Source organism: Microcaecilia unicolor, chromosome 7 (genome assembly GCF_901765095.1).
Source record: "Microcaecilia unicolor chromosome 7, aMicUni1.1, whole genome shotgun sequence".
NCBI classification, from domain to species: Eukaryota; Metazoa; Chordata; class Amphibia; order Gymnophiona; family Siphonopidae; genus Microcaecilia; species Microcaecilia unicolor.
Window position 1 is genome coordinate 132,513,118 of NC_044037.1, and position 12,461 is coordinate 132,525,578.

At 49.0% G+C, this 12,461-nt stretch overlaps 1 protein-coding gene across 1 annotated transcript in view; it reads right to left on the reverse strand.

Annotated features, from left to right (window-relative positions):
* The window catches only part of LSS (lanosterol synthase), a 968,970-nt gene that overhangs the window by 606,182 nt on the left and 350,327 nt on the right, over positions 1–12,461 (reverse strand). Inside the window, exon 7 of the mRNA XM_030210819.1 lies at positions 8,150–8,285. Coding sequence (XP_030066679.1) covers positions 8,150–8,285 — 136 coding nt within the window. The remainder of the gene's footprint in view (positions 1–8,149; positions 8,286–12,461) is intronic.

Genomic DNA, 12,461 nt, shown 5'->3' on the forward strand with positions numbered 1-12,461 from the left:
TAGGCTATCCATGGAGTAAGTGCTCTGTGGGAAGGTGGTAATATCGTCTGAACCAGACGGTATACATCCCAGAGTAATGATAAAAACTGAAAAATGAACTTGCAGAGTCTATTGTTAGTAATATGCAATTTATCTTTAAAATCAAGAATTGTACCGGAAGATTGGAGGATGGCCAATCTAACGCCAATTTTTACAAAGGGTTCCAAAGGTGATCCAGGAAATTATAGACCGGCAAGCCTGATATCGGTTCCAGGCAAAATAGTAGAGACTATTAAAAAAAACAGAATTACAGAGCCGCTGCAATGGCTTCCTTGACCCATCTTGCCACTGTAGGCTTAGAAGCCTGCAGACCCTTACGAGGACCTGCAAACAGGACAAACAGATGATCCGACTTCCAGAAATCATTGGTCACTTCCAAGTATCTGATGATGACTCGTCTCACATCCAGATATTTCAGAGCAGAGTACTCCTCTGGGTAGTCCTCCCTACGAAAGGATGGGAGACAGAGCTGCTGATTCACATGGAAGCGAGAAACAACCTTGGGCAGGAAGGAAGGCACTGTGCGAATAGTCACTCCTGCCTCAGTGAACTGCAGAAAGGGCTCTCGACATGAGAGTGCCTGGAGCTCGGAAACTCTTCTGGCTGAAGTGATAGCCACCAAAAAGACTGCTTTCAACGTCAGGTCTTTCAGAGATGCCCTTGACAAGGGTTCAAAAGGCGGCTTCTGCAAGGCTCTTAGCACCAGGTTGAGATTCCACGCAGGCACCACTGAGTGCAGAGGAGGGCGCAGGTGATTAACTCCCTTGAGAAAGCGCACCACATCCGGCTGCGAAGCCAGGGAAGCACCCTTCAGGCGGCCCCTGAAGCAAGCCAGAGCCGCTACCTGGACTTTAAGGGAACTGAGCGACAGGCCTTTCTCCAGACCTTCTTGCAGGAACGCCAACACTGAAGAAATTGGAGCAGTGAAGGGAGAAAGTGAGCCTGCTTCACACCATGCTGCAAAGGTACGCCAAACCCTGGCGTAAGCAGTAGAAGTAGAGCACTTCCTCGCTCTTAGCATAGTGGCGATGACCTTGTCTGAGAAGCCCTTCTTTCTCAGACGCTGCCGCTCAATAGCCAGGCCGTAACACCAAAGGGGGAGGGATCCTCCATCACCACGGGACCCTGATGCAACAGGCCATGCTCCACTGGCAGCCGCAGAGGATCGTCCACTGAGAGCCTGATCAAGTCCGCATACCAGGGACGTCTGGGCCAGTCCGGACCCACCAGGATTATCCGGCCCGGATGCTTTGCCACCCGGTCTAGCACCCTGCCCAACATGGGCCAGGGCGGGAACACATAGAGAAGCTCCTGTGTCGGCCACTGTTGGAGAAGAGCATCTACTCCCAGGGATCGAGGGTCCCGTCCTCTGCTGAAAAAGCGCGGCACTTGGCAATTGGCCGATGACGCCATCAGATCTAGGCTCGGCTGGCCCCAGCGCTTCGTGATGTCCAAGAACGCCTGAGCAGATAGCTGCCACTCTCCGGGATCCAAGGTATGGCGACTGAGAAAGTCCGCCTTGACATTCATGACTCCGGCAATGTGGGCCGCTGACAGCTGTTCCAGATTCGCTTCCGCCCACTGGCATAGATTCATGGCCTCCTTGGCTAGAGGGGCGCTCTTGGTACCTCCCTGGCGGTTGACATAGGCCACAGCCGTGGCATTGTCCGACAGGACCCGTACTGGCTTCAACGCCAGTACCGGGAGGAACTCCAAAAGCGCCAACCGAATGGCTCTGAGTTCCAGGAGGTTGATAGACCACTTTGCCTCTGCAGGAGACCAGAGCCCCTGCGCTGTCCTTCCCAAGCAGTGGGCTCCCCAGCCCGTCAAAGAGGCGTCCGTCGTGACGACAATCCACTCCGGGGTCACAAGAGGCATCTCTGCAGACAACTTGTCTGTCTGCAGCCACCAGCTCAGCGCCTTGCGCACTGCTGGGTCCAAGGGAAGGCGCACAGCATAATCCTCCGACACCGGAGTCCAGCGCTGCAGCAGAGAGTGTTGTAGTGGTCTCATATGAGCCCTGGCCCAGGGCACTACTTCCATCGTGGCCGTCATAGAGCCCAACAGCTGCACATAGTCCCAAGCCCGGAGCGGAGAGGCTACTAGGAACTGGTCCACCTGAGCCTGAAGCTTGACAATCCGATTGTCCGGCAGGAACACTCTGCCTACTTGGGTGTCGAATCGAACTCCCAGATACTCCAGGGACTGAGTCGGGCGCAGCTGGCTTTTCTCCCAGTTGATGATCCACCCCAGGGAGCTCAAAAGAGCAATCACCCGGTCCACAGCTTTGCCGCACTCTGCATAAGAGGGGGCTCGGATCAACCAGTCGTCCAGATAAGGATGGACTTGTACTCCTTCCTTTCTCAGGAAGGCCGCGATGACCACCATTACTTTGGAGAAGGTCCGCGGAGCAGTAGCCAACCCGAACGGGAGGGCACTGAACTGGAAGTGTCGGCCCAGGACTGCAAAACGCAGAAAGCGTTGATGAGGAGGCCAGATGGGAATATGCAAGTACGCTTCCTTGATGTCCAAGGATGCCAGGAACTCCCCTGCCTTCACTGCCGCTATAACAGAGCGGAGAGTCTCCATGCGAAAGTGCCGAACTTTCAAGGCCCGATTGACCCCTTTGAGGTCGAGGATAGGCCGTACAGAACCTCCTTTCTTTGGTACCACAAAGTAAATGGAGTAACGTCCCTTGCCAAGCTGATTTTCTGGCACCGGAACGACCGCACCCAGGCGGATCAGATTGTGCAAGGTCTGCTGCACTGCCACAGCTTTGACCGGAGACTTGCAGGGAGAGAGTACAAACCCGTCTCTTAAGGGTCGGCAGAACTCTAGCTTGTAGCCGTCTCTGATGACTTCCAGCACCCAAGCGTCTGATGTTACCCTGGTCCACTCGCCCAGAAACGAGGACAGGCGTCCTCCAATTTGCACTGGGCCATGGACCAGGACCCCGTCATTGGGTACGAGACCCTGGGGGAGGACCGGAGGGCGCACCTCCGGGACGGCGGTCTCTGCCAAAGGAATGCTGCTTGGGGGAGAAGTTCCTCTTGAAGGAAGAGGGGGCAGAGGAGCCCGACTTGCCCGGGCGGTACCGACGGGCTTCCTGAAACTGTCCTCTGGAGATACCGGGGCGAGCACTTGCCCGAGCCCTGACCTCTGGTAACCTCTTGCCCTTAGACGTGCCGAGATCGGTCACAATTTTGTCCAGCTCGACCCCAAAGAGCAGCTTGCCTTTAAAAGGCAACTTAGCCAGGCGGGACTTAGAGGCGTGGTCCGCAGACCAATGTTTCAGCCAAAGCCACCGCCGCGCAGAGACTGTCTGAGCCATACCTTTAGCCGAGGCTCTCAAGACATCATACAGCAAGTCTGCCAAATAAGCCAAGCCCGATTCCAGGGCCGGCCAATCAGCCCTCAAGGAAGGATCCGAGGGGGAAGCCCGCTGCACAATCATCAGGCACGCCCTGGCCACATAGGAGCCGCAAACTGAGGCCTGCAAACTTAAGGCAGCCGCCTCGAAGGACGACCTTAAGGCCGCCTCCAATCTTCTGTCTTGGGCGTCCTTTAGGGCCGTGCCACCTTCCACCGGCAACGCCGTTTTCTTAGTCACCGCAGTGATTAAAGAATCCACGGTAGGCCAAAGAAAGGCCTCACGTTCACTTTCAGGCAAAGGATAGAGGCGGGACATAGCCCTAGCCACTTTGAGGCTCGCTTCCGGGACATCCCATTGAGCCGAAATTAAGGTGTGCATGGCATCATGCACGTGGAAGGTTCTAGGCGGGCGCTTCGTCCCCAGCATAATGGCGGAGCCAACAGGGGCTGAGGGAGAGCCGTCCTCTGGAGAGGAAATCTTCAAAATGCTCATGGCCTGCATTAACAGGTTGGGCAAATCCTCTGAGCGAAAGATCCGCGCTGCAGAGGGGTCATCCGCTCCATCCGAGCGGGAATCCGTCTCCTCCAAGGAATCCCCAAAGGACCGTTGGGAGAACTCAGATACGCTGCCCTCATCTACATCAGAGGAGACAGAGCCCTCTAAGCCCTGGGAATCCACCCGAGGGCGTTTACTTCCGGGGGCCTCAACCCCTTTATCGGACAAGGGAGAAGGGGCAGCGTTTTGCATAATGAAGGCCTGATGCAGCAGCAAAATAAACTCGGGGGGGAAACCCCCCAGACTGTGAATTTCAGCAGCCTGGGCCACAGCCCTAGACGCACCCTCAACCGGCGCTCGCAAGAGCGGGGGAGAAACATGCTGCGCATCCAAGATGGCGTCCGGCGCGACACTCCGCGAAGGAGCCGCGCGGGAAGAACGGCGCTTAACTTTAGCCGCTTTTTTGCCGTCGCCCAAATCAAGGGCGGCCATGGCATGAACGTCTCCCAGCTCAAGGGCGGCCCAAGAAGAAGCCGTCCGAGCAGAGTGGCCGGCCAAGATGGCGGAGGCGAGCAGCGGGGGATGGGCGTTTATGGCGGGAAAAACCGCCGCACCGGAGGAAGACCCGGGACACTGACCGGCCTCCGAACTGACACCCAACAAGGGCGAATCAGACTTTAATACCCCCGCATCCCCGCTAGGAGCGCACACGCGGTCCGGGGAGCGATTCTTCGCGCCCTCGCCCTCCGACGCCATAGGCCACGTGGAGATCAATCGGGGAACCCCCTGCCCGCTATAAAAAAGCTAAAAATTACCTGCTTCTCGCTCCGAGCTGTAACGACCTGGTGTCCCAGTGAGTAGCTGCAATAAACGTTTAAATAAACGTCGAAATAAACGCCTTTAAGGACGTCCAAAAATTTTTTTTTTTTTTTTTTAACGGAGCCAGCGGGAGGGGGGAGAAAAGGAGGGACCTGGCGCCACCAGGTTTGCACTTGCTCAAGAAGAGCCCTCAACCCCAGGCACTCAACAAAACCTAAAAATTAGGCTTGGAGGCCTAGCCAGAGCTGCTGCTGTGTGTGACCACCACCTGCTGAGATAGAGAACATACTGAGGAGTTTCCGGCAGCACATGACCACATATAGGGAGGCAAAAGGATTGCTCTCTATCTCCACCTGCTGGTAGATGGACACAACCCACCAGTCTATGGATTGATCAGCATGATGATATGGAAGCATGGATTAATGAGACAAAGCCAACATGGATTTAGTCAAGGGAAATCTTGCCTCACCAATCTACTACACTTCTTTGAAGGGGTAGATGACATTTAATGCAAGTGCAAAGTGATGCATTTTGGAAAGAGGAACCCAAACTATAGCTACATTATTCAAGGTTCCACATTAGGAATCAATGCCCAGGAAAAGAATCTAGGTGTCATTGTTGACGATACGTTGAAATGCTCTGCTCAGTGTGCAGCAGTGGCTAAGAAAGCAAATAGAATGTTAGGAATTAGGAAAGAATGAAAAACAAAAATGAGAATTTTATGATGCCTTTGTATCACTCCATGGTGTGACCACACCTCGAATACTGTGTGCAGTTCTGGTCACTACATCTCAAAAAAGATATAGCAGAATTAGAAAAGGTACAGAGAAGGGCAAGAAAAACAATAAAGGGGATGGGGCGACTTCCCTATAAGGAAAGGTTTCAGCTTGGAAAAGAGAAGGCTGAGGGAACATATGATCCTCAGGATCCTCAGGAGCTTAGCCAAGATTGGATGGCAGAGCTGGTGGTGGGAGGCGGGGATAGTGCTGGGCAGACTTATACGGTCTGTGCCAGAGCCGGTGGTGGGAGGCGGGGATAGTGCTGTGCAGACTTATACGGTCTGTGCCAGAGCCGGTGGTGGGAGGCGGGGCTGGTGGTTGGGAGGCGGGGATAGTGCTGGGCAGACTATACGGTCTGTGCCAGAGCCGGTGGTGGGAGGCAGGGCTGGTGGTTGGGAGGCGGGGATAGTGCTGGGCAGACTTGTACGGTCTGTGCCCTGAAAATTACAGTTACAAATCAAGGTAAGATATACACAAAAAGTAGCACATATGAGTTTGTCTTGTTGGGCAGACTGGATGGACCGTGCAGGTCTTTTGCTGCCGTCATCTACTATGTTACTATGATAGAGGTCTAGAAAATACTGAGTGGAGTGGAACGAGTAGAAGGAAAAACACTTGTTTACTCTTTCCAAATATACTAGGACTAGGGGGCATGCAATGAAGCTACTAAGTAGTAAATTTAAAACATATCAAGAAAATATTTCTTCACTCAGTGTGTAATTAAACTCTGGAATTCAATGCCAGAGAATGTGGTAAAAGAAGTTAGCTTAGAAGGGTTTAAAAAGGGTTTGGATCATTTCCTAAAAGAAAAAGTCCATAAGCCATTATTAAGGTGGACTTGGAAAAATTCACTGCTTATTTCTAGGATAAGCAGCATAAAATCTGTTTTACTGTTCTGGGATCTTGCCAGGTATTGTGACCTGGATTGCCCATGTTGGAAACTTGATTGACCTTTGGTCTGTCCCAATATGGCAACACTTATGTTCTTATGTTCTGTGTTTAATTGGATCAATGTGGGCTCTTTTACAGGGGGTGTGTGGAAGTGGTGATGGGATTAAGGCAACTGTATCAATTAATTTTATCTATGTCTGTGATGGTTGAGGTAGATAGTTGCACATGAGTGTGCCAGAGTCAGGTGTATATGATGTGTGTATGAAGAGAGGTGTATAAGTGCAGAGGTATGTTCAGGGGCATGTAGCGCTATGGGACGGAGGAGTATCTGTGGCTATGGAGATGGGGCACATTGAAATGCATGCACATGTAGGTTAATGGGGCTGTGTAGGTGTGCTTGGGTGTGGGGAGTGTTGTAGCAGGAGGACTGGAGTACTTGGGGATTGCATTTCTTAGAGAGCATGGGATAAGGCAGGGAGAGGTGATTTTTATCAGCGGAGAGGTTCCCTGCTCAACACAGCTCCCGATTCCCTTGTTTCTTGCAAGCCCTGATGTTTGAAGAAAACTTGGATATTGTTCCTATTACAGAGACGTGGTTCATGATTCCCATGAATGGGATGTGACCATACCTGGCTATAATCTTTTTAGGAAGGATAGAGAGGGCCGAAGAGGTGGAAGAGTGGCACTGTATGTGAGAGACAATATCAGAGCAGCTGAAATGTAGGGAACCTGAGGAAAGGAAGAAGCTTTATGGATCGTCCTGGAAAGAGAAAACAGAACCTGTATCCACACGGGGGTTATCTACAGACCTCTGGCACAAACGGAGAAGTTAGACAAGGATCTGATAGAAGATATTCAAAAGTCTGGTATGAAAGGGGAGGTGCTTTTGGGAGATTTTAATTTGTCTGACATGGATTGGAACGTCCCGTCTGTGGAATTGGAAAGAAGTAGGGAGATTGTGGATGCCTTGCTCAGACAAATGGTGACGGAACCCACGAGGGAAGGGACGATGGAGGAAGTGTTTCCAATATCTGGGTGGGTGCCCACCTATGTAATACTGATCATCACACCATATGGTTTGATATAAGGGCGAAGGCGGAGTGTGGATGCACAAAACTCAAAGTACTGGATTTCAGACGTACTGATATTGATAAATTGGGGGAATAACTGAAGAAGGAGGTGTTGGGCGTGGAATGGCATAGGAGATGTGGGAAAAACAGTGGTCAAAGCTAAAGGCTGCTCTAAATATACAAATATATACAAATTTCAATGAGCAAACATGTGTGTGTGAATAAGCTCGATATTGAGGCGCCAATTCATAAATAACAGCACTTAGCTTTGTGTTTAACGGGGACACTGTTTCACCTGTACTTGGCTTCTTCAGGAACGCGTGCTGCTTTTATAAACTTTTACATATTTGCAGATAGATAAACGGTCTGTGCCCTTATAAAGGCTAGGCCAAATCAAACTAGGGTATACATATAAAGTATCACATACCATGTAAAATGAGTTTATCTTGTTGGGCAGACTGAATAGGACCCTACAGGTCTTTATCTGCTGTCATTTACTATGTTACTATGTTCTATGGACTACTCAGCACTTTCAAGCAGAGAGCCTGATTTTGCAGCCCCTTACCACAATACCACAGGAGCCTTGGGCCCTGTTTCCATACCTCCTAGATCCTCTAGGGGCAATAAACTACTGTGATGTTTTAACCCCTGCTTTGTTCCATATTTGTCCGAGTATTCCTCACCTGTCGGAGACAATGAATAAGACTGTCTTCATCAGCTGTAAGTCTTGTAGCATAGCAGTAACTCATTGGCAAGTAAACTTGACGACAGTGACACCACAATGTGGAGGGGTGAGCAGGCATCCAAGCAGGCAAGAGCCTAGAAGAAAGGGAACACTAAGATATGAATATCAGCAGAAAAGAACCAGAAATAGAGACAGGACATCAGTCACAACGTCTTTCACACACTGCCTCACCACAAAATGGGTACAACATAATCAACATCAGTGCAAGTTTCCATTACATTCTGTGCCAGCATAGGACAGGTACAGAGCATTTTAATCTGTGCCAACACATATCCTAGGAGTCACAGTGAATCTGGAAGAGGAGAGGCAGATAAAGAGAAAAGGGAGGAGAGAGAACATAAAAGGAAAGGAGGGGGCATATTTCATGGCCCCTACTTATTCTGTTTCACAACTTTGCACTATCCATTACTCCTGCAAAGATTTACTGAGTGCCCCCAATCATGTGCTCATTGTTTCTTTCTCACCCCCACTTCCACCCCCCCCCAACATAACCAAGTACCCCCCTCTTTCCTCCACTCGCAAGCTTTTCCACCTAGTAACAAGCACACTTTCTCCAACCATATGCTCCCTGCTCTCCATCATACATGGCTGGTGTAAGGGTATTAGGCACCCTAGGCAAACCTTCAGCCTTGTCTCTCTCTTTTGATAACTGCACTCAAGTCCCTCTCTAACATCATTTCCCACAGAGCAATCTTGTAAAAATGCATAATTGGACATCACATTTTTAAATATTAATCACTGTATGTTATAGAGGATTTATAACCTACCAGCTCCTTCATATGAGGTATGAGATTCAAAGTGAGATACAAACAAATAGAACTGATACAATCATCAGGAATAACAGAGAATTAACTATATGAGAAAATATATATTTTTGGTCCATTTTCGAAAAAGAAATGTCCAAGTGCAAAAGGCACAAAATCAAGCCATTGGGATGTAGGAGGAGCCAGCATTTTTAGTAGACTGGTTCACATGACATCCCTGGAAAGCAATAGGGCACCCTAGGGGGAACTGCAGTGGATTTCATAAAATACTCCCAGGTACACATCTCACCATTGCGCCCTTACCTTATCTGAGCCCACAAAAACCCACTACGCCCAACTGTACACCACTACCATAGCCCTTACAAGTGAGGGGGCACCTATATGTGGGTGTATTGAGTTTCTGGTGAATTTTGGAGGGCTCACAGTTTCCCCCACAAGTGTAACAACTAGGGGGAGGTATGGACCTGGGTGCACCTGTCTGCAGTGTACTGCACCCACCACTAGACAACTCCAGGGACCTGCATGCTGTTCTAATGGACCTGAGTATGTCATGTTTTCCAAAGCAGAAAACTGGGTTTGTGAGCCCTTGGGCCACTGCCGAGGAGCGGCAGCAGCAGGCAAAACCACCCTCAAACCAGGGACAGGGCAGCACAGGACTGAAACCCAGGCTGGAGTTGCAGCAGAGGCAAACGAGCTGGAACAGGCAGAGCAGGAACCCTAGTCTTCACCTGCACTTAGCCACTTTTCCCCAGGAGTTGAGCCCCTGGGTGCAGGTGGCCGGCAGGGCTTTGCAGGACAGGGCAGGGGCAGGATACTAACAGGCAACACACAACAGAGTAGGACTAAAAGCTGCCAGTGCAGCCACAAAACAACAAACACAAACAGATAAGAAACAGGACTGAAAGCTGCCAGGCAGCCACCAAACAAGACACACAGAGAACCAAGAACTAGACACAGAACAGTAGAATAAACCAAGGAACAAGCCAGGTCGGAGCAGGCAGGAGACAGAAGAGAAAACCAGGATACTAGCCGGGTCAGGGCAGGCAGCAGGCAGTAGAGAAAACCAGGAAACAAGCCGGGTCTGGGCAAGCAGCAGAATCAGGCAAGAAGCTAAAACAGGAGACCAGACTAGGCAGAAGTGCACAATGCACCAACATACCAGGGACCTTAGACAAGGCAAAGGCAGAGAGTTTCCAAATGGCTAATAAGCCCAGCAGCAACTAAGGCTCAGCTGCAGCAATCACCAGGCCACTATGGGAGCTGTGCAGAGTCAAACAAGACAGACAAATCCGGCAGCCTGGAAGATCCGGACTGGACTAAGCTTAAGTCTGGAACGGGTGATAGTCCATAGCAGCCACCGGTCCTGGCCACCAGAGGGCGAGGCGAGCACAGATGTAACAGAGTATAACATCTGAGGCTGGCAAGTAATGTTTTAAATCACATTTTTGGGGGGTGGTAGGTGGTTAGTGACCACTGGGGGAGTAAAGAAGAGGTCATCCCTCATTCCCTCCAGTGGTCATCTGGTCATTTAGGGGATCTCTTTGTGCCTTAATCGTTATAAAAACAGGTCTAGCTCAAAACATCTTAGTTTTTGTCCTGGAGGGTTTTGTTTTGTTCCATTATGCTTGAAAAACGTCCAAGTGTTAGGAACGCCCAGATCCCTCCCTTAACACGCCCCTGACAGAAAAACGTCTAAAAATTGGTTTTGAAAATACCAATTTGGACGAAAAACGTCCAAATACAGATTTATGCCACTTTTTGGACGTTTTTCTCTTTTGAAAATGAGCTCCTATATCATACTTCATTACTCCAGTTGCAAGAAATTACTATACAAATAAATCCATGCCACGGGCTTTACATACCAGAGTACTAAGTTATGGAATTAATTACCTAAACAACTGAGATATATAAATGATTATTTAAAGTTTCGCAAATTATTTAAAGCCTTCCTATTAAGCACTTCTCTTAAGGAAACAAATTGGCTTAGTCCTGTATTTTATCAGCCTGGTTTTCATTCCTAATAACTATGTTTGCCTTTACTTCATTGCAACATTCTTATTTACAAAGAGTCATGCAACCTATCTTATTGTATATTATATTTATGTTTTCTTGGATATAAGCCACATTGAACTCTATCTTATTCGGGATAATGTGGGATACAAATGTCACAAATAAATAAATAAATAAACAAATAGGTCTTTCAAAGCCTTACAAAATAAAAAAAAGTTTCAAAAGACAAATCTCAATAAAAAGACTATTCCAAATTATGTGCATTCAAGTTTCAATTTTATTTGATATACCACCTAGAAGTTACCTACCTAGGCAATTTACAAAAGTAACACTGGTAATAAAATAATAAAATTCTAAAAGCAAATTAAAACATAAAAGGGTCCTTTTACTAAGCTACAGCAAAAGGTGGCCTTAGCGCACCTAGCACAGGATTTTCCCACATACTAAGGCCATTTTTACCACAGCTGTAAAATAGCTGATTTTCTATTTTGTGTATTAATGGTCATACACTAATGTTGCCAATAGCATATGGCTATTAAAAAATAAAAAATACCACATGAGCACTTACCACCATCCATTTTGTAGGCAGTAAGAGCTCATGTGGTAATCCTGCACTAAACAGTTAGTGCATGCTAATGGATATGCTCTTTAACACAGGAATGCCCACTTTCCACTCCCCCCCCCCTCAACACACCCCTCCCCCGATAAATAAATAAATATCTTACAGTGACCGGATTAGTATGCACTAATTTGGCAGTTAGTGCAGGACACCTAAGCATTTGGTCTCATAGTGCAAGGCAGGAGAAGATGAAAGCTGCCGACCCAGCCAAGTCAAAATAGCAGGCTGCAGAAGGAGGCAAAAGCTGCTCCTCATCTGATCAACACCAGCTCCCCAGACGGTGGCTTCAGCAACCAGGCGTCGCAGCTCTGAAAGGCCCAACGGCCCAACCGTCACGATCTCCCCAGTAAGTGTTCAATCCTTATGATTCCAACCCATTCCCATTGAAGGAACACTCGGTTGTCCTGCCCCGGCCCAAAAGCTGGGTTCCCCCTAATAGTTAATAAGTCGGACACCATAGGGCTCCCTCCCAGTCTCTTCACCAGCCCCTTCCAGGCCTCCCGTAATGGATTAAGTATCAGACACTGTTTAAAATGTCGTGGGAGTTGCCTCCTAGTCTGATGTAACAATGAAAAGAAATCACCCAGGTGACGCAGCAAGCAGGCTTGATTGTACATATTTAAGTCCGGAATCCCGAGACCCCCGTGCTTCCAGCTCCCTAGCATATATGATAATTTTAACTTGGGCATCTTCCTCGCCCAGCAAAACCTACTGAGGGCCCTATATAAGGTTTTCAGGTCCTTCTGCAACAAACGGAGTGGTAATGTCTGCAACACATACAACCAGCGAGGAAATATAATCATCTGTACAAGGTTCACCCTACCCCGCAACGATAGAGGAAGGTCTCCCACTTCTCT